At 44.1% G+C, this 21,493-nt stretch overlaps 1 protein-coding gene across 1 annotated transcript in view; it reads right to left on the bottom strand.

Moving 5' to 3' along the window:
* Window positions 1-5,267: 5,267 nt before the first annotated feature.
* Window positions 5,268-21,493, bottom strand: part of CFAP61 (cilia and flagella associated protein 61) — a 280,634-nt gene continuing 264,408 nt past the window's right edge. Inside the window, exons 26-27 of the mRNA XM_049650101.1 lie at window positions 15,031-15,121; window positions 5,268-5,703 (exon numbers count right to left, since the gene is read on the bottom strand). Coding sequence (XP_049506058.1) covers window positions 5,503-5,703; window positions 15,031-15,121 — 292 coding nt within the window. The 3' untranslated portion in view covers window positions 5,268-5,502. The remainder of the gene's footprint in view (window positions 5,704-15,030; window positions 15,122-21,493) is intronic.

Below are 21,493 nucleotides of genomic sequence, written 5' to 3'. Positions count from 1 at the left end.
TTTTTCTTTGTGATTTAACTCAGACTAAAAACAGAAGAATACATATCATGCGATATGTTTTGAAAGCTCTCACCCTCGTTTTAAAATTGCTAACTGCGGTGAATGCTAGTCCTCAAAAAGTTAGGAATTCTAAAATGAGTTTGTCTGAAATTTATAAATATGTTTCAATCTAAAAGTAACTGATGTTATTTCCTTGCTCTTTTGAGCGCTGATTAATACTGCTGATGAAATTAGAAGTAGGAGAGGGATTCCGGGACAGCTTTGGCCAATTTTATTTTCTAATCACGAATCCCATCTGGATTGTGGGATAACAGGGTGGGGTTCGGCCCACGGCCCGCAACTGACTGCGGGGTTATTTGGTCTTGCATGTGTAACACTGCTTTCATTCAACAGATAACAGGGAGAGTTAGTCACCTTGTGAGTCCTTTAAAAATAACAACACCCATAATTGTAAGGAGGGTGTGGGAGGGGGGACAAAAACAACAACAACAACAACAAAACAAGACCCCTGCCTGAATGCAGCGAATTCAAAGGGGTTCTGAATTAAGTTAAGAGAATCTATTGAACACTACTGAGATTCAATGGCCCTTTTGCTTAATTTGTGGTTTTTAATCTTGCCAGCGAAAATGAAATCTGCTTTCAGACGAGTACGGTCAAAATAAATGGAAATTTGAAAGGTACTAGAATTACAAACAAATTTCATAACTCGGCTAGAGAAGAATTAGGCTGAGCGCGCGCACGCACACACCAGCACCCTCCAAGTAGGTACAGTCTTGCACCTGGTCCTTAAGTTTCCGTTGTCTTCTGAGTGATCTCATTTCTCAAAATCTGCGCGCCTGCAGGGATGGGGACTTCGAGTCGAGACCATTTGTAGTCTTCTGGGAAGAGCAAAGCGCCACCACGCTACGCCCCGGCGGTCGGCCTTTACGCGCTGCGATTCCGAGAGGGCGCCGCGTGGAGTGGGGTCGGGGAAACACTGAGCACTGCTTTGCCTCCCTCCGGAGTTGCTTCACGGGCTTCGGCGAGCACAGGGATCTAAGGCAGGTCCCCGAGGCGTCCTTCCCAGGCCTCAGGCGGCTCCTCCCCTTCCTGTGGGGTCGGTCGTGGGCAACACTTTGGAAAAAATCGGCAGCCACCTTGCTTCTCTTCCTTGCAGACCCCGTTGTGGGTTCTTCCTTTGGCTGCGGAGCTGGAGGCCGCAGGCGCTCTAATGTTTCTATGTTTTTAATTTTTTAATATTTTTGTCCTCCTGTCCCAGGTAGCCGTCGGGGAGCACGCCGGGGTTCACTGTGAACCTCAGATCGTGTCCAGCTCCGGGGAGTTTCTTGAAAGTGCGAAGCTTGGAAATAGGTACCAAAGAGGGTATTTCGGCCTAGGAATTGCCCCGGGGGGTGTCGAAGAGTCCAGACAGCCCCTGAGCTCCTGAGAGGCGAAGACAGGAGGGTCCGCAATCTCACCGCGCGGCGCGTTTAGAGACACTCGGAGGGGGTTGACAAGGCCCCCTAACACCCCCATCCCCACTCAGCCGTGGACCCCTCTCCTGGACTCACCCCCTGGGTGACCCCCACCTCCTGGAAGCCCCACCCCCAGGCCCTCCCAGTCCTAGAGCCGCTAGCCGGCAGGAACCGCGCGTTACCGCAGCCGAGCCCGCCGTCAGGTCTTGCAGGGGCCCGCGCCCCTGCGCGCGGGGCGAGCGCGGGGCCCGAGCCGGGGAGAGGCTTTGTGTTTGCAGGAATGAGGGGTTGTTGTGTCAGTCCCAGGGGCACGCGAGAGACACGCGCAGCCAGCCCGCCCGCCGCCCCGCCCGGCCCGGTCCGGCCTCCAGGCACCTTCCGGGCCCCCGCCCGCGGGCCGTTGCCTTTGTTCGGCACATTAGCATAAAGCTGCCTTGGATCTCTCGTTTAAATAATTCCACACAAAAGGAGAGTGCATGAAAGAGAGCGAACAAGGGAGAATCCGCGAGGCTGCGCCTTCCGCAGGGCGCGGGGAGGGACCGCGCTCAAGTATTTCCCTCCCCTCGAGTTTCGAGTGCCCCCGGCAATCTGCTGCGCACCCATTATTCGACCGGGGGCCGACGGGGTGGCTGGCCGCCTCTTTTATCCTCCCGAGTGTGCCGTCGGGGCCACTGCACGCTCCGTGAAGTGCCCTCGGGGCTGTTTGTTTTTGCCTTGGGTGGGACCCTGGGAGGAGAGGGAGGCAGGAGGCTCCCCGGCCCCGCGACTCGAAGGGTGGTGTTGGCAAAAGCTGGCAAAAGCGAAGCCAGAAAATGTGGGAAAGCCATAAGTAGAGAATTCTGCCCGTTAGGACTGGCATGACACTGAAGGCACCGGGATCCCAATTGGACGTGGGGAGCACGAGGGAACTGCTTGCACCTGTGAAGCGGCGACCCAGCTCCCCGTGCGCCGCGGTCTCAGAAGTGGCAGCGACACGACCCCAGCAAAAACTGACCGAAAAGGCCACCGGACTCCAATTCTCCTCCTCGGTGCCCGCCCGATTGGAGACCAAGAGGTGGCCAGGCCCCTGGGGGCCAGAAGGGGCGCACACTTCGCCTTGGCCTCAGTGCCCCCTTTCTTGTGGCTGCTTTGGGGTTTGGGTGTAAGTGTTCATTCCCTATGCCCACTATTCCTCCCCTCCCCGCCTCTCGTTCCCTGTGACCTCTGGCCTCCCTGTTCCTCTGTCCCACCCCAGTCTCTCCTGTCCCCCCTTTCCTCCCTCCCCTTGTCTCTTTCCCCATCCCTCCCTCCTGTCTCACCTCAGCTCTCACCGCATCCCCCCAGGTCTCCCACCTCCCCACTCTCAGTCTCAGACTCTCTTTCCCTTAGACTATCTCCTTCTTTCTCCCTTGCTCTCTCTCTGCGGCTCTTACCCGTCCTCCCCTTCTCTCTCTCTCTCTCTCTCTCTCTCTCCCTCCACTTCTCCCCTCCCGTCGTCCAGACCGTCCCTCTTCTCCCCGGCTCTCCTCTCCCCTTCTCTTTTCCCTCCCCCCCCCCCCCCCCCCACTTTTCTTCCCCTCTGGCTCTTCCCCCTCCCCGCAGGCCAACGTGTGTTATTTTATTTGTCTAGAGAGAGCCTATTTGTTCAGTGATGTGTGGCCTCCTGGCCGCCAGCTTTAATGGGGAATGCGGAGGCTTGGTTTCTGTGAGCATTAGCATACAGCTGCCTGCTCGCTGCCCCGGCCCCTGCGCTCGCCCGCCGCATCCCAGCCTTATCATCACCTCTTCTCTCAACCAGAAAACAATCAACAGCTCCTCACACGCGGCCACTTTCGAGCCCCTCTCCCTGCTTCTTGGCTCACACTCCCTCACCCGGTGCAGCGCGCTCGTGTGCTCGCTCTCCCTCTCTCTCTCTCTCTCTCTCTCTCACACACACAGACTCTCTTCTAAGGGTAAATATTGACTGGCTGGCTTTACATTTTCTCCTCCTTGCAGTGCTCCCTTCCCCCTATCACCTCTTTTCTTTTTCTTTGGCCTTCCTGTGATATTTTGCTTATAAGGAGCCATTTTCAGAGGGGGGGTGAGCACACTCGTTATAAACCCACATACAATCATTAGAGGCATCTGCGAAGCATGGTCATCGCATGTGATTTGCGGGAATAAAACTTGGGGAAATTCGGTGTTTTCTTGTCACTATTCTTTGTTCAAAACTATAGAATTTCAAGATGAGCCTTACAGCCCAAGACATCCCAACAAATGTTGTAATACGTTAAGGAATTCACGCATTCACCTGTCTCTACAGGATCTATGCTCTTCAGACAGAAGTCCAAATATTGTTCTTTCTGAACCCCCCCCCTTTTTTTTGCCAGGCCTTACCATCGGTGAGGAGTAAATATCGTTCTTCTCCCGAAGCCCTTAATACAGCCAATTTCAATCAGTGACTCTTGGATTCTTCCCTTGTCTTACTAACGTTGTCGGTCGGTGGTAAAATGCTGAAGTCAGCACATATATGCCGAAGTTCCTGCCTAGACTCAGGAAATTACTCACTTTGTGAATACGGGACGATGGTGAGAATGACTTCATCATACATTTTGTAGACTAAAACCCATTCTGGACATTTGCAAAGGAAAACTTACTACCACATATATCCATCATTCAACATCAAGGTTGGCAGTTGTCATTTGGGGTCACATTTATGTGACTAGAAGCCTTTTAATTATAATACTGGGTCTCAAATTCTAACTGTTGATCCTTTGAGGTTTTTCTGTTCATCTCCATCCAAGGGTCCCAGGGCCTGTCACACAAACCCACTCCATTTGCTGATGAATTTGACCTAGGACCTCTCAGGGGAAGGAGGCCAGAAGGGGTGGCAAGCTGACCTATTTGCCAGCCCCTGAAATACGGTTCCCCATGTGTTGGTTTGCAGTTTTAAGAGTGAACTGGTAGGGATTGTTCTTCATTCCAGTCACATAGTTTCTAGCATATGGCCGAAGCTGGGCCTCCCTCTAAATGACCCCTGCATTTGTGTAAAACATACGTGTGAAGGAATTAGTGGAGTTTATTGCTTGCTTTTGCCTGCCTCAGAAAAATCAAGAATCTAGTGTTCTGGAACAGTTTTCTTTTTGAGAGATATCAGTTTGATAATGGGTACACAATTCTGTAATGCCAACCATGACTTTTCCTCCTGATAGCTGTGTGACCTTGGTGAGGGTGTCAACTTGTGCTAAATGTTAACATAAATTTTAAAAAATGAAAAACTGGAAATGTGTCCATGAAAAACAATTTTAAAGCCTGTTGATCAAAAATTCAGTCACGAATTGTGTCACACTATTAAAAGAGATCCAAATAAATGAAAACTATTGTTGTTCCTGCATCCATATGTTTTCTAGTAGGCATGAAATTTGCTATATACATCTTATAGAGAGATTCGGACCCACATTACAGGTGACATGTACCAGAGGCCCTGGTGCAAAGCAACAGTGCTAAGGGGCAAAAGAAATGAACTAGACTGATTTCACACTACTATTTTCTAATCTAAAACCTGCGTGTGAGCCTGTGTGTTGATCCTTGAATTTTTCTCACAATATTGAAGTAGAGAAATTTTGATAGCAGCTGCCTCATTTCAAAGTTCACATAAACTTGCCTGCGCGGTCAGTTCTTGTGATGTTGGATTATAGAGCTAATTTCTCATCATCAGTTTTGCCTATTTTCCATTCTGGGCACATGCTTTTCTTTTTTATTGCCCAGGAGTATTACTGGGTAAACAGGTGAAGAACTAACGGCAGCAGGTCATTTCAGGAAATATATCAGAATCACACCCAACATAAAGACAAGTTTAATACAGTATATCTCATTTTATTGCTGAAATGGATTATTCTGCCCTGGAACATGCCTGGTGTTCAAAAACTTCCAGAATAGAGACCCATGGCTGTGCGCCACCTACTGGAACCATAGAAAACTACAGGCATAAGCTTGGTTGTCAAGCCAGGTTTCAGAGAGGTTTCCCATTTATACTCAGCACTTCCAGAAACTACATGTGTGAAAACAAAGTGGAGGGTATGGCCACGCACTAAATGATGCCTGGCCACGCATACATGGGCAGGTGGTAGTGATTATACTGCAGGTAGTCAAGGATGCTCTTCTCCACCAGCCCCTTGTAGATAGTTTCCTGGAAAACTCTTTTGAGGTATTTCCTGGACTTCTCCTTCAGGTTAATTTCTTCATCTTCTATCTGATGGGCTAACTGTTCTATGGAAGGAAGGTCTTCCTCCTGGAAAATAGAGGAAGTGGCCAGATATGGAAATTACTTGGACAATAAGAGGGCAGTTTCACTAAAATGAAAAAGAGTGATCACCTTCTCAAGGGTGCTTGTTCTTGTCCCCTAACTTTTCAAAAATTATTTTTAATCATGGCAAAATATACATAAGATTTACTGTTTTAACCATTTAAAAATTTTAAAATATTTATTTATATTTGAGAGAGACAGAGAGACAGAGGGTGAATGGGAGAGGGACAGAGAGAGAGGGAGACACAGAATCTGAAGCAGGCTGCAGCCTCTGAGCTGTCAGCACAGAGCCTGACATGGGGCTAGAACTCACAAACTGTGAGATCATGACCTGAGCTGAAGTTGGCCGCTTAACCGACTGAACCACCCAGGTGCTCCTGTTTTAATGAGGACATCCACATTGTTGGGCAGCCATCCCCTATCCATGTTCAGGACTTTCTCATTCTCCCAAACTGAAACTCTGTATTCATTAAACACTAACTCCCCATTCTGCCTCCACCAGCCCCTGGAAGCCAACGTTCTACTTTCTATCTGTGACTCTGACTACTCTGGGTACTTCATGTAAGTGGGATCAAACATTATTTGTCTTCTTGAGGCTGGCTTACTTGACTTGGAATAATGTCCTCAAGATTCAGCAAGAATAGTAACTTTAAGTTCTTAATATTCAGATAAAAGTTATCTGCAGATCACGCTTGTTTTAAAAATAAGGAAGTGATTAAGCATTTTTACATGAAAACTTCTAGATGGTTTACTTTACATGGTTACAGTCCTCTCTCAAGAAATAGGATTTTATAATATAAAAAGAGAGAGGGAGACAAACCATAAGAGACTCTTAAATACAGAGAACAAACTGGGGGTTGCTGGAGGGGTGGTGGGTGTGGGGATGGGCTAAACGGGTGATGGGCATTAAGGAGGGCACTTGTTGGGATGAGCACTGGGTGTTATATATGTATATATGTAAATTCAAATTTTGTTGACATCTTTAAAGATAAGGCTCAGAGAGAATAAAGTTATTTAATGTTGATAATCACATGCCGTGCATATCTAAAATATAATAGGGAATTTTCCAACATTTTATTATAAAAATACTCAAACATAGAGGCAAGTTGGCTGAATTGTACATTTAGCACCAGCACACACACATGGCTAGATTCTACGGTTGAGGTTTACCCTATTTGCTCCATCACGTATCTGCCCATCGATAGGAAGTTGTTCTACAATGCACTCCACCAAGGTTTGAGCTGTGTACGTTCTGAATACCACAATAATTCCAAATGACCCTAACAGCAGACTCACGGGGACTTTGGTGCTATATTTCCTTGAACTTCCAATAATTTTTATTTTCAACAGAAAAAAAGTAGGCGACTTGCAGATCATTAATTTATTAACAGTAAGAATTTTACAGATGGGAAAATAGGTTCAAACTATATGGAAGCGTAACAGAATTATTTGGTTCTGTCAGTGAGACACTGACAGAAGTCCTGGAGATTACACACACATCACTTGGGAGAACAGTCAGTGAGGCTCACTGGACTTCGGATTTAAATCAGCTCAATGAAACAGTGACAGAAAAAGGCACCTGATGCCCAGGATGAAAGAGGTGCTGCCAGCATGTCCCCAACATATCTTCCACAACACACACGAGGTGTGTTCTTTCTTCCTTAGTTTTTCAGGAGAATCGTAGCAAACAAAAACAACAACTTTACAAAAATTGTAGAATGGTGTATGGTGCTGTTCTGACAGTGTGGTAAATACTGTAAAATCACAAAATGGAGCTTTTAAGTTTACCTAAGACAAATACCGCTCTAGACTGTAAACAGATTTTTGTGCATTTGCCTCTCACAGTGTGTCCTCTCTGTATGACCATCTCCCTCCCATGTGACCATCTGCCCCTCAGTGTGACCGTCTTCCCCCATGTGACCATCTCCCTTCTCAGTGTGACCAGCTCCACCTCAGGGTGACCATCTTTCCCCATGTGACCATCTGTCCCTCAGTGTGATCAGCTCCCCTTCAGTGTGACCATCTATTGCCAATACTTGTTACTTTTTTTTTCTTTCTACTATAGCCACTCTAGTGGGTGTGAAGTAGTATCTCATTGTAGTTCTGCTATGCATCTCCCTAGTGATGAATGACATAAATCTTTCCATGTAAATGTTTTTTACTTCTGGATTATCAATTTTATTCCATTGATCTCTGGATCTATCCTTATGCAAGTACCATGCTGTCCTGGTTACTGCTGATCTGTAGTAAGTTCTCAAGCTGCAAAGTGTAAGTCATTCAACTATTTTTTATTCTCAAGATTGTTTTGGCTATTTAGAGTCTCTTGCATTTTCCTATGAATTTCTCCATTTCTGCAGAAGATGCCATTGGGATTTTGATAGGATTACATTAAATTTGTACATGGCTTTGCGGAGTGCTGCCATCTTAATTATATTCAGTCTCCAGTCCATGAACACAAATGGCTTTCCATTTATTTAGGTCTGCTTTAGCTTCTTTCAGAAATGTTTTGAGGTTTTCAGTATACAAATCTTACACTGCCCACTTCCCAAATTCCCAAGTATTTTATTCTTTTGGATGTTATTATAAATGGAAAAGTTTTGTTTAAAACATTTTTTAATTTTTTTAAAAATTTACATCCAAGTTAGTTAGCATATAGTGCAACAAAGATTTCAGGGGTAGATTCCTTAATGCCCCTTACCCATTTAGCCATCCCCCCTCCCACAGCCCCTCCAGTAACCCTCTGTTTGTTCTCCATATTTAAGAGTCTCTTATGTTTTGTCCCCCTCCCTGTTTTTATATTACTTTTGCTTCCCTTTCCTTATGTTCATCTGTTCTGTGTCTTAAAGTCCTCATATGAGTGAAGTCATATGGTATTTGTCTTTCTCTAATTCCGCTTAGCATAATACCCTCTAGTTTCATCCATGTAGTTGTAAATGGCAAGATTTCATTCTTTTTGATTGCCGAGTAATACTCCATTGTGTATATATACATAACATCTTCTTTATCCATTCATCCATTGATGGACATTTGGGCTCTTTCCATACCTTGGCTATTGTTGATAGTGTTGCTATAAACATGGGGGTGCATGTGTCCCTTTGAAACAGCATACCTGTATCCCTTGGATAAATGCCTGGTAGTGCAATTGCTGGGTCATAGGGTAGTTCTATTTTTAGTTTTTTGAGGAACTTCCATACTGTTTTCCAGAGTGGTTGTGCCAGCTTGCATTCCCACCAACAACGCAAAAGAGATCCTCTTTCTCCGCATCCTCACCAACATCTGTTGTTGCCTGAGTTGTTACTGTTAGCCATTCTGACAGGTGTGAGGTGGTATCTCATTGTGGTTTTGATTTGTATTTCCCTGATGATGAGTGATGTTGAGCATTTTTTCATGTGTCTGTTGGCCATTTGGATGTCTTCTTTGGGGAAGTGTCTATTCATGTCTTTTGCCCATTTCTTCTCTGGATTATTTGTTTTTTGGGTGTTGAGTTTGAGAAGTTCTTTGTAGATTTTGGATACTAACCCTTTATCTGATATGTCATTTGCAAATATCTTCTCCCATTCCATCAGTTGCCTTTTAGTTTTGCTGATTGTTTCCTTCACTGTGCAGAAGCTTTTTATTTTGATGAGGTCCCAATAGTTCATTTTTGGTTTTTTTTTCTCTTGCCTCTGGAGACGTGTTGAGTAAGAAGTTGCTGCGGCCAAGATCAAAGAGGTTTTTGCTTCCTTTCTCCTCGAGGATCTTGATGGCTCCCTATCTTACATTTAGGTCTTTCATCCATTTTGAGTTTATTTTTGTGCCGGGTGTAATAAAGTGGTCCAGGTTCATTTTTCTGCATGTCCAGTTTTCCCAGCACAACTTGCTGAAGAGACTGTCTTTATTTCACTGGATATTCTTTCCTGCTTTGTCAAATATTAATTGGCCATACATTTGTGGGTCCATTTCTGGGTTCTCTATTCTGTGCCATTGATCTGAGTGTTCTTGTGCCAGTACTATACTGTCTTGATGATTATAGCTTTGTAATACAGCGTGAAGTCTGGAATTGTGATGCCTCTTGCTTTGGTTTTCTTTTTCCAGATTGCTTTGGCTATTTGGGGTCTTTTCTGGTTCCATACAAATTTTAGGATTGTTTGTTCTAGCTCTGTGGAGAATGCTGGTGTTATTTTGATAGGGATTGCATTGAATATGCAGATTGCTTTGGGTAGTATTGACATTTTAGCAATAGTTGTTCTTCCTATCCAGGAGCATGGAATATTTTTCCTTTTGTGTGTGTGTCTTCTTCAATTTCTTTCATATTTCTTTCAATTTCTTTTTCAATTTCATATTTCATATTTCATATTCAATTTCATATTTCAATTTCTTTCTATAGTTTTCAGTGTATAGATTTTTCACCTCTTTGGTTAGATTTATTCCTAGGTATTTTATGGTTTTTGGCACAATTGTATATGGGATCAATTCCTTGATTTCTCTGTCTCTTCCTTGTTGGTGTGTAAGAATGTAACTGATTTCTGTGCATTGATTTTATATCCTAAAATTTTGCTGAATTCATGAATCAGTTCTAGCAGTTTTTTGGTGGAATCTTTAGGGTTCTCCATATAGAGTATCATGTCATCTGCAAAGAGTGAAAGTTTGACCTCCTCCTGGCCGATTTGGATGCCTTTTATTTCTTTGTGTTCTGATTGCTGAGGCTAAGACTGCCAATACTATGTTGAATAACAGTGGTGAGAGTGGACATCCCTGTCTTGTTCCTGACCTTAGGGGAAAAGCTCTCAGTTTTTCCCCATTGAGGATGATATTAGTGTTGGGTCTTTTGTATATGGCTTTTATGATCTCGAGGTATGATCCTTCTATTCCTACTTTCTCGAGGGTTTTTACCAAGAAAGGATGTTGTATTTTGTCAAATGCTTTCTCTGCATCTATTGAGAGGATCATAGGGTTCTTGTCCTTTCTTTTATTGATGTGATGAATCACATTGATTGTTTTGCAGATATTGAACCAGCCCTGCATCCCAGGTATAAATCCCACTTGGTCATGGTGAATGATTTTTTTAATGTATTGTTGGATCCGGTTGGCTAATAGCTTGTTGAAGATTTTTGCATCCATGCTCATCAGGGAAACTGGTCTATAGTTCTCCTTTTTTAGTGGGGTCTTTGTCTGGTTTTGGAACCAAGGTAATGCTGGCTTCAGAGAAACAGTTTGGAAGTTTTCCTTCCATTTCTATTTTTTGGAACAGTTTTAAGAGAATAGGTGTTAACTCTTCCTTAAATGTTTGGTAGAAATCCCCTAGGAAGCCATCTGGTCCTGGACTCTTGTTTTTTTGGGAGATTTTTGAATACTAATTTGATTTCTTTACTGGTTATGGATCTGTTCAAATGTTCTATTTCTTCCTGTTTCAGTTTTGGTAGTGTATATGTTTCTAGGAATTTGTCCATTTCTTCCAGATTGCCCATTTTATTGGCATATAATTGCTCATAATATTCTCTTATTATTGTTTTTATTTCTGGTGTGTTGGTTGTGATCTCTCCTCTTTCATTCTTGATTTTATTTAGGTCCTTTCCTTTTTCTTTTTGATCAAACTGGCTAGTGGTTTATCAATTTTTTTAATTCTTTCAAAAAACCAGCTTCCGGTTTCATTGATCTGTTCTACTGTTTTTTTGTTTTGTTTTGTTTTTTTTGTTTTGTTTTGGTTTTTTTGGTTTTGATAGCATTGATTTCTGCTCTAATCTTTATTATTTCCTGTCTTCTGCTGGTTTTGGGTTTTATTTGCTGTTCTTTTTCCCACTCTTTAAGGCGTAAGGTTAGGTTGTGTATTTGAGACCTTTCCTCCTTCTTTAGGGAGGCCTGGATTGCTATATATTTTCCTCTTATGACCGCCTTTGCTGTGTCCCAGAGGTTTTGGGTTGTGGCCATTTTCATTGGCTTCCATATACTTTGTAGTTTCCTCTTTAACTGCTTGGTTAAGCCCATTCATTCTTTGGTAGGATGTTCCTCAGTCTCCAAGTATTTGTTATCTTTCTAAATTTTTTTCTTGTGGTTGATTTCGAGTTTCACAGCATTATGGTCTGAAAATATGCACGGTATGATCTCAATCTTTTTGTACTTGTTGAGGGCTGATTTGTGTTCCAGTATGTGGTCTATTCTGGAGAACGTTCCATGGAGAAGAGTGTATATTCTGCTGCTTTAGGATGAAATGTTCTGAATATATCTGTTAAGTCCATCTAGTCCAGTGTGTCATTCAAAGCCATTGTTTTCTTGTTGATTTTCTGATTAGCTGATCTGTCCATTGCTGTAAGTGGGGTACTGAAATCCTGTTGTTCAAGTCCCCTATTTCCTTACCTGGTTGTTCTATCCATTACTGAAAGTGAAATATTGAATTCCCCAGCTCTTATTTTAGAACCATCTCTTCCTTCAATTCTATCAACTTTTGCCTCATATATATATATATATATATACATATATATATACATATATATATATATATATATATATATATGGGTTTTGTTGCTTGGTGCATATATGTTTATAATTGTTACATTTTTGAAGAATAATCTTGACTATATAAAATTTCATTTTGGTCAGTGAATCTTTGGGTAAGTAAACACAGTGTCAGTGGATTTAAAATAAGTGGATTTAACACAGTGTCAGTGGATTTAAAATTTTTAAAATAAGTGATATATAGATTTGAGATGACTTACAATAACAGTCATAAATAATAGTCTTTTATTCCTTTCTCTCCATGTGGAAGTAGAGGAAAACTGATATGCTGAGCTATAGGATATCATAGTCAATGGGACTGGACTGCTGTACTTTCCTATAGACAATCTGGAAAGTAAAATGAAATGGGCTACTTAATCTCAATATTTGAGAAAAGGAATTACCATCATTCTTTAGTGAAGGCCATCCTCTTTATTTTCCTATTACCAGGCTCTCAAATGAACTCCTGCATATCTGCTTATATGAGTACCACTCCCACTGTCTGCCTGTCCCCACCACCATTACCTGTGGGGGCTGGCACTTACTGGGAGCCATTCTTCTGTGCTGTGTACTTGCACATATCCCCTCCTTCACTCCTCCCACGCTCACTGAGTTGGGAACAGGTAGTCCCTGTTCTACAAGGATCTGAGCTAGAGGCAGACACCACTGCATGCAGCACCTCTTTCTGTGGCCTTTCCCACTTGACACATGTAAACGCAGAAAGCAGAGCAAGATCCCTTCCAGAGGTTTCACTTTATGGGAATCTAGAAAAGCCACAAGATGGTGGGGAAGTCCTTACTGTGTCTTCCACAAGTATTCATGGCCACTTCTGATCTACTGAAAGGGCCTATTGTCTATGCTGATTTCATGCATAGCAAACTGACCCAGAGCAAATGTCTCTCCATGGATAAAAGGTTGAGGGTATCTCAGTGAGGGCCATGAAAAGCGACTGTTGTTGGGTTTGGTAGTGAACTTGGAAGGGTGAGAGGAAAGCTTCCCTTTTAAGCGTGGCACCTAAAACCCCTTGGCTCTGTGTAAAATATTAACTGAGGAGCTCGATTCTGGGGTTTGGAAGGATTTAGGCACAGAATTTTGATGGGTTAACTAGAAAACTAATGAGTGTTTACTATGGTGCAGTAATGAGCTGCAGATTACATTTTGAGAGGAAGAGAGGGATCTAAGGAGTTAAGTGAAATTCAGTCATCACCAGGCTTACAACTCAGGTTCATATTTCAACCTCAGCTGACTCCCTCACAGTTTTAGGATGAAGTGCAGGGACCCATCTGACCCGTAGCTCTCTATATACATATATATATATCCAAATTTGAGTGCCTTTAGCATGGATGACCTTTGTATAGTTACAGTCCCCTCTGCCTCCCTCATGTACATTTACTTGCCTGGTTCCTATCTATGTGGATCCTAAAGACAACTGAGTTTGGTTTATATATTTTTTTAAATTTTTTAACATTTTTATTTATTTTTGAGAGACACAGAGAGACAGAGCACAAGTGGGGGAGGGGCAGAGAGATACAGAGACACTGAATCCGAAGCAGGCTTCAGGCTCTGAGCTGTCGGCACAGAGCCCGATGCGGGGCTCGAACTCACAAACTGTGAGATCATGACCTGAGCTGAAGTCGGACGCTCAACCGACTGAGCCACCCAGGCTCCCCTAGTTTGGTTTATATTTTAAACCTATCTTTCCCAATCTGAATCTACTTCAGATTAGTAAAATTATTTAATCTTCCCATCTTGGATCCCAAGAATAAAACTGGGAAGGGGGCGAGCAATGAAGAGAAGGTACCAAGCCACACAGTTTAGTCTGTATGGCTCAGTGCCTATGTTCCTGACTTTGGAGTGAGACATCCTTGAGTTTGAAGCTTGCTGGCCAGAGACTAGCTGTGTAACCCATGGCAGGGGCCTTTAAAGTCTCTTGGCTCCAGCCTCCTCATTGGTAAAGTCAAGACCATGACAATAGTGTCATGGTTAAGCAAGGCGGTGCAGGCAGTACGGACTCAGTGTGTGATCTGTATCTATGCTGCCCAATATGGAGCCCACACCACAGGAACCTTTGAGGGTCACAGGTGCTCTCAAGTGGAGGTGATAACAGAGACGCAGTACTTGCCCTTTTAGACAATAAAACATGGTGGAAAACTAAGCTGTGCCCACTGGGGCCAGCCCTTATCTGAGTGGAGCAAGGGAGAGTCTGCGATGGATATCTGACTACTTTGTGAGCACAGACAGTAACTCTCCACAGCTTCAATAAGGAGTCTAGTGTTGCAAGAAAGAATTTAATTTAAAGCTTCACGAATATTTCACTACTTACACTGCAGAGTCAAATTTCTTGCTGAGCATGGAGTCTTTGGGAAATGTAACCTTCCAGTTAATTCCCTATCACTTTGAGAAAGCAGTTTGGGTTATACAAGGGGTGTGTCTGGGCATCTTACACCTTCCCTTTACATTTTTATAATAACACACAGACACACAAATATCTAGCGAATGGTGGGCAATAGGGCAGAAACTAAAGGCATGCAATGTTCATTCTTGAGAGCAAGTCGAAAAAACTCAGATCCGGTTCCCAGTCAACATCGCTGTTAACTGATCATGAAAATACAGTTACTTGTAAAAAGGAAAAAGAAATCTGCCTCTCATAAAAGGATTTAAATAATCCACTTTTCCTGAAATATCACTGTCTATGTTCACATACTCCAAATCTTGTTTATAAGAAGTACAGTTGTAAGTAAAACCAAAAGGGGGAATGTAGAGAAAAGTCTAAATGACCAACAACTACAAAGTGCTTGTAATCTGCAAGGAATAACTCACATATCTATTAATCACTCTTACCTCCTTGGAGGTCAAGATCTGGCGTAACTCTTTCCTTAGATCAATAAAACGATCGTGAAACAGGGCCATGCACCATGGCTCCATGAAGTAGCTAGTGAGGAAAGAAAAGATTCAGTTAGCTGGAAACACTCTCATTACCACTAATAAAGTATTTACCTGCTTTTTGCCTTTATAAATTACAGTTCTGGCCCCTTCACAAGCGTTTGCTCATAAAATGCCTTGTGGAACAGCCTGGCCAATCAATTTTTTAAATGGATGTTCCTGATGTAAGGCCAGGTTCCATAATTACATTTAAAGTGGTTTAATTCAGAGCTGGGGCAAGACCCAGTGAAGAATCCTGATTTTATCAGAATTTAAAAGCCTGAAGACTTGTAAAGAACGGTGTCTCCATTATCTGCCCTCATTTGAGAAAAACAGATTGCAGGATTAACTGAACTGCTGCATAAACAAATTACATTTGGGTAGACAATAACACAAATGTTGTTCATCATTAAGGTTTCTGGATTAATAATGACCAGAAAAACAGGCCACCTCGGTGGTGTTGCAACATAGTCTCCATACAATTGCACTGATGCTTAATTGAACATCTTTTAGGAGAGCAGCTCTTTCGGTGTTTATATTCGCTAACTTTTCATTGAAAACCATTGGAGTAAATGCTTTGTGATGCATTCTTGGAGAACCAAGACCATTTACTGTTATTTTAACTCTGATTTTATTTTAATGCTAAGTGTCTTGGGATGGGAAACATCACTTCTTTCACGCTGGAGACACGTTGATCACGTGGGTTTCACTGTTCTCTGGATGTGAGTTTGTTGTTCCCATTACTGCTAATGGATGCCATGTGTGTGCACCAGGGAAGGAAAACCTGGTGCCCACGTGCAGACGAGCACCTTCTGTTTTCCCAGACCTGAAGTTAATTCTTAGGGAAGGAAGTGACGAGACCCAGGGACGACTGAGGCCTTAAAGGACAAGTATAATAAGAGTCTGTGCTACAATCAGCATGGCGCTCAGCTATATCACTTATTACCTATCACCTATTTGCTTGACCAGAATAAGACCTAGTTTCATGCTTAATTACCTATTTTCCATTCAACTATGAATTCCACTAATATTTATGGAACATCTATTATGCACCCAGCAGTATTCTGGGCACAGGGGAAACAGCAAGGACCAAAATAGACCATCATCCCTGCCACTGTGAAGCTTATATTCAAGTGACAAATAAGTAAACATAAGGCCTGTTGGATGATGAGAACTGCTTAGGAGAAAACACAAGGCAGGCAAGGATAGGGGAGGCCAAAGAAAAGCTCAGGGAGTAAAGGCTTGAGGGCAGGGAGAGAGAGCCATGTGGAGATCTGGGGGAAGAGCCCTCCAGAGAGAGGGAACAGCAGATGTGAACACCTGGAGCCAGGAGTGTGCTAAGAGCACTCTGTGAGGCAGAGTGGAGATAAGAGCAGGGATTGGTAGGGAGCTGAGGTCAGGAAGGCGATGGGTGGGAAAGATGCTCCTGGAGGCAGCAGCCCAGTCAGAGCTGTTGTGTACAGCAGTCCTCTGTCTCCATGATTTCACTTTCTGCATTTCAGTCACCCGCAGTCAACCGTACTCCGGAGCAGGTGACCCTCCTCCTGACATGCTGTCAGAAGGTCAGTAGTAGCCTCACACTACATCATAGTGCCTATGTCATTCACCTCACTTCGTCTCATCATGTGGGCAGTTTATCAGCTCACGTCATCACAAGAGGAAGGGTGAGTACTGTGTGATAAGGTATTTTGACAGAGACCACATTCATATAACTTTCATTAAGTGTATGACTATAACTGTTCTATTATGTTATTGTTGCTAATCTATTAAAGTGCCTAATTTGCAAATTAAACTTTATCGTAGGTGTGTATGTGCTGAAGAAAACATATAGGGCTCAGGACTAACCACGGTTTCCGGCATCTACTGGGGGTCTTGGAGATATTTCCAGCGGGGAAAGGGGGACCACTGTAATCGCTCCATGGCCATCCATTTCAGCACTTGCATGCGAAAAGCATCTTATGAATCTTCACAAATGAATGAATGTACACTGCACTGTGTACATTCTTTCTGCCTGGCTCGGATTGGTCTTTCATTAATATAGAATAAAGTTCTGCTAAATAAATTGGTGACAGAACTCTGCAAAATGCCCCAAGACGGGAAGCATTATGAAAAAGAGAATCACTGGGAAGACTGGGAAAGCTGTATGTGAAACCAGAGCTCCAGGATGATCTTGCTAAGCCCCGCAGCAAGCAAGGCTGAGGGTGTCAGGTGGGCACTTTCCGGAAATGTCAGAGGACTGCTCGCCTCTGAAATTACTCAAGGCCACCTAATTCTTAATGAATGGAGCCAAATTGATAGGCATTGTGGCTGGGTTTCTGGGCCCCTACAAACCCTGGCCAACATCCAACATCCATCTAAGTCCTTAAGCAAAGGCACTGGTGCAGGGCTGGCCACGTTGGCAAGGATGAGCACCTTGGGGTGATGTTTTGACACATCTCCTCAGAGAGTAGCTTCTTGGACCAAAACGTCAATTACAGCCTATGTCCAGACACTCAAGCACGGATTTGCTAGGATGGTCCCTACCTCTTAGATCAAAACAGCTTCTAGAAAAGCTTCAGGGAATTGTGGCTGTGCAAATTTTGAAACTATCATAATTCTTAAGTTAGGAACCAGTGGGCCCTTTTAAAAATATTTTTAATGTTTATTTTTTTATTTTTGAGAGAGAGAGAGGGAGAGAGAGAGAGAGAGCAAGCATGAGCAGGAGAGGGGTAGACAGGGAGGGAGTCACAGAATCCAAAACAGGCTCCAGGCTCTGAGCTTGTCAGCACAGTGCCAGACAATGGGCTCAAACCCACAGAGATTATGACCTAACCCGAAAACAGAGTCTTAACCGACTGAGCCACCCAGGCGCCCCCCAGTGGGCCCTTTTAAATTTGTGGTTTCCTTTCCCCAGTTGCTGAGATGCCCCCTGTGTGTTTCCACAGTACCATCAGGAGTGCCCTCCCTCTTGGTTCCGGGGCCTACAACCACATCCTTCTAGGTGGTACATCCTCTCTCTGCTTTCCTGGTTCCTGCATGGCCCTGTTCCCACAGCCCAGGTACGGTTCAGGCAGGCTTCACTACTTGGCCCTCCTCATTGTTGGCTTCACAGAGGGAATTGTGGGGGAACCCCACTTCCCTAAGGTCACAGCCTGCCCAGCCTGGGCCCTGGCCCACCATCTAACACCCACATTCCCGCAGCCTTTGTCCACAAAGCTGAACACAGATGGCTGGAGAAGCAAGTGACCCTTAATCCTCTGAAAAGATAGTTGCTGAGCCCATCTGTAGAGTGCTTGGCAGGGGTGGAGGATTAGGGTAGGGGGTGGGGGAGGGGGGCATGAAGAAGAAGTTGGATGTTTTTGCAAATTATTTCTTTTGCTGTCTTTGAAACTCTCCATGCCTCTCACAGCAGTGTCCAGCAGTAACAGCACCTAGGTATTTGGCCACCTCTATTCTCATCAAAAGACACTGAACAGTTTGGAAACCAAAGATCTGGGAGACCTGAAATCTTATTTCTTTAACACTTCCTAACATTGTCTCCTATGGGAAAACATTTTGAGACCTTCTTCCAGAAGGTAACAATCTGTAGCAAACTATTTGTTACCCATATTCCTGGATTTCATCTGTGACAGCCATTTTTACATACAAAAGAGAAAGGTTTGTAGAACTCTATTCAGGGGTGCCTGGGTGGCTTAGTTGGCTGAGTGTCCAACTCTTGACTTGGGCTCAGGTCATGATCTCACAGTTCGTGAAACTGAGCCCGTCGTCAGGCTCTGTGCTGACAGTACAAGAGCCTGACAGTGCAAGAGAGAGAGCTTGGGATTCTCTCTCTCCCTCTTGCTCTCTGCCCATCTCCCACTTGTTCTCTCTCTCTCTCTCTCTCTCTCTCTCTCTCTCTCTCTCTCACACACACACACAATACCCTGGAAGCCAAACGAGTAAATTGACTTCCAAAGGCTCCTTCTCAATTTTATTGCAGCTTCAGTGGCGGCCCCTAGGGGCAACTTACACCAGGGTAATGGAATGCTAAGGCTCTCACAGCAGGGAGAGCTGGTGCATCACCGAGAGCAGTGTGTAGGCTCCCACCCCGCCTAGAGAGCTTCTTCACACCTGTCTGCAACACCAGATTGCTCACAGCCTGCCACACGGATCAGGCTAAATATGCATAAAACCCTTAGCCAGGGGTAAAACAAGAAGGAGTTCAGACTCAGTCAGTCCCTAAACAGAAGTCCCACTAGAAGGTCACATATTCCAACGGCAACTCTGATCAGACAGCGTGTGGCACTGAACAGGATTTAGGAAGAAAATGACTAGCAGACAATCTGCAGTTTCCGAGATGCCCTCGGTCTGCTCTGTTTAAAGGATTCAGGTCAGGCTCTTGAGTGGGTGGATAATTAGCAACATCTCCATTGTTAGATGAAGTAGCTGCTGTTTTTGTAGGGCAGGCATTAGAGACAAGGTGTTTTAGATAGTGGTGAAAGGAATTGGTCCCTTTGGTAAGGAGGGAAAAAATGGACTAAAAAATCTACCCAGAGAAGAATCTCATTTGCAAGTTCTTCCCCAGTTCTTACAAAAACTGCTTAATTTGGTGGTGATTTTTAAGGGGCTCACCAAATGACCTCACAGCAAGCACTGTGATGAGGAACCACACTCTGGGTGATGGTCCTTGGTCATTTACCATTCACAGCATCCCCAAGTAGCTGTATCCCTGTCGGTAATTCACTTCCATGTTCCCCCTGAAACTTGTTTCCTTCTGGTAAATTAACTTTTTAATTAATATATTTTATTTTTAGAGCAGATTTAGGTGTACAGAAAAAATAGAGCAGAAATACGGAGTTCCCATACGTTTCCTCCCATCCCCACCTTGCATTATTATTAGTAAAGCACATTTGTTACAACCGATGAACCAATATTGATACATTATTTGGAACTAAGGTCCATAGTTTACACTGGGCTTCATTTGTCATGTGACAAACATTCTATGGGTTTGACAAATGCACTATATACCCTACCATCCACCACTGCAGTGTCATGTGGGAGAGTTTCACTGTCCTAAAAAATCCCCTGTGCTCTGCCTGTCCATCCCTCCCTCTCTCTGGACCTGGGGAAAGTAACATTTTAGGAAATTGACTTGTACAGAAAATGGGGCTGTGTAACAATTTTATAAAAATTTTTAGTAACCCTCTAGTCCAGTATTTCCTCAGAAATAAAGTAATAGTCTCCCATCACAGAACATGGTGCCTTTCAAACGTGCTAGCTACCCCTCAGGCCAATGGCTGTGTGGCTTGAAGACTTGTTTTTCTAAATTCCTGGATTTGAGCATCAGCCTAGGATGAAAGCTATTTGGATTTCTATTTTCTGCAATGTGCAGGGGGCTATACTTTTTAGGGGAAAATTTTCATATGCAGACATTATAATCTACTTGCTAAAAATCCATGTGCTCGGTGACCAAACCAAACAAAATGCATGTATAAAGCTGGGGTGAGGTTTGTTCACTGAAAATTTCAGAACCCAATTTGTCGTGGTTGAAGGTTGCTGAGAATCCTAGTTCACAAACCCTAGGCAGACAAGACTCTCTCAGGTGGGCAAAAGCATCCCAAATGGCAGGCAGTCTGGACCTGATTCCTTCCAGCAGGTGCCAATGTTTTTTATTCAAAGTAGGCCAATTCAATCCCATTATGGAAGAAAATGAAATGGGCTTGCATTGTATTTCTTTTTCCATCCTTCATGGGAAGGACAGCGCCAACCTTAATGGCGGCGCAGCCCGCTGAGAATTTCCTACACTCACTGCTTCAGCGGCACGGGGACTGCAAAGCCATGGTCAACTCCCTTCCTGAACTGGCTGTGGGTTGCAGAGCTTCTGGGTGTCCCTTCTCTGCATGCTCAGAGTGGGTAGGGGAGGCTCAGGGCAAGTGGGAGGGCCACTGACAGGCAGCTTGAGGGCACATCCTTAGAGTCTGTTTCTAGTTCAGGCTCTCCCCACTCCAAACTGCACCTCGGTTGCCCTATGCTCCCTTTGCTGCCTCCTCTCTGTGGAGAGTCTAAGATTCTCACCCCCTCTGGCCCCTTCCAGATACCTTCTACCTTGCCCTTCCTGCCTGATGGGCTCTGTGCATTTTTTTGCAGCCCAGAGGAGCCTTTTCCACACCTGTGTCTTCCCTACTGCTGTCCAATGCTCAAGCCCAACACGAACCTTCTCCTTGAAGCTAACTCCTGGCCTGATGGCTTTCACTTACTTTCTCTGCACTGTTTTCACTGCGTGGGGGCAGTTCTTGTAGGAAAGCTAACTGGGCACTTATCCTTTTATCATACACACTGTGGGCTATGGGTCCCCACAGCATCTGGCACAGGCTGGCCCCTAGGAGACTGAAAGAGCAGGTGGGGCCCAGGCTCCTGAAGACAC

This window comes from Panthera uncia (assembly GCF_023721935.1).
Source record: "Panthera uncia isolate 11264 chromosome A3 unlocalized genomic scaffold, Puncia_PCG_1.0 HiC_scaffold_11, whole genome shotgun sequence".
Taxonomy (NCBI): domain Eukaryota; kingdom Metazoa; phylum Chordata; class Mammalia; order Carnivora; family Felidae; genus Panthera; species Panthera uncia.
The sequence above is the reverse complement of the archived record's forward strand: the minus strand, read 5'-3'. Positions and strand labels throughout refer to the sequence as shown.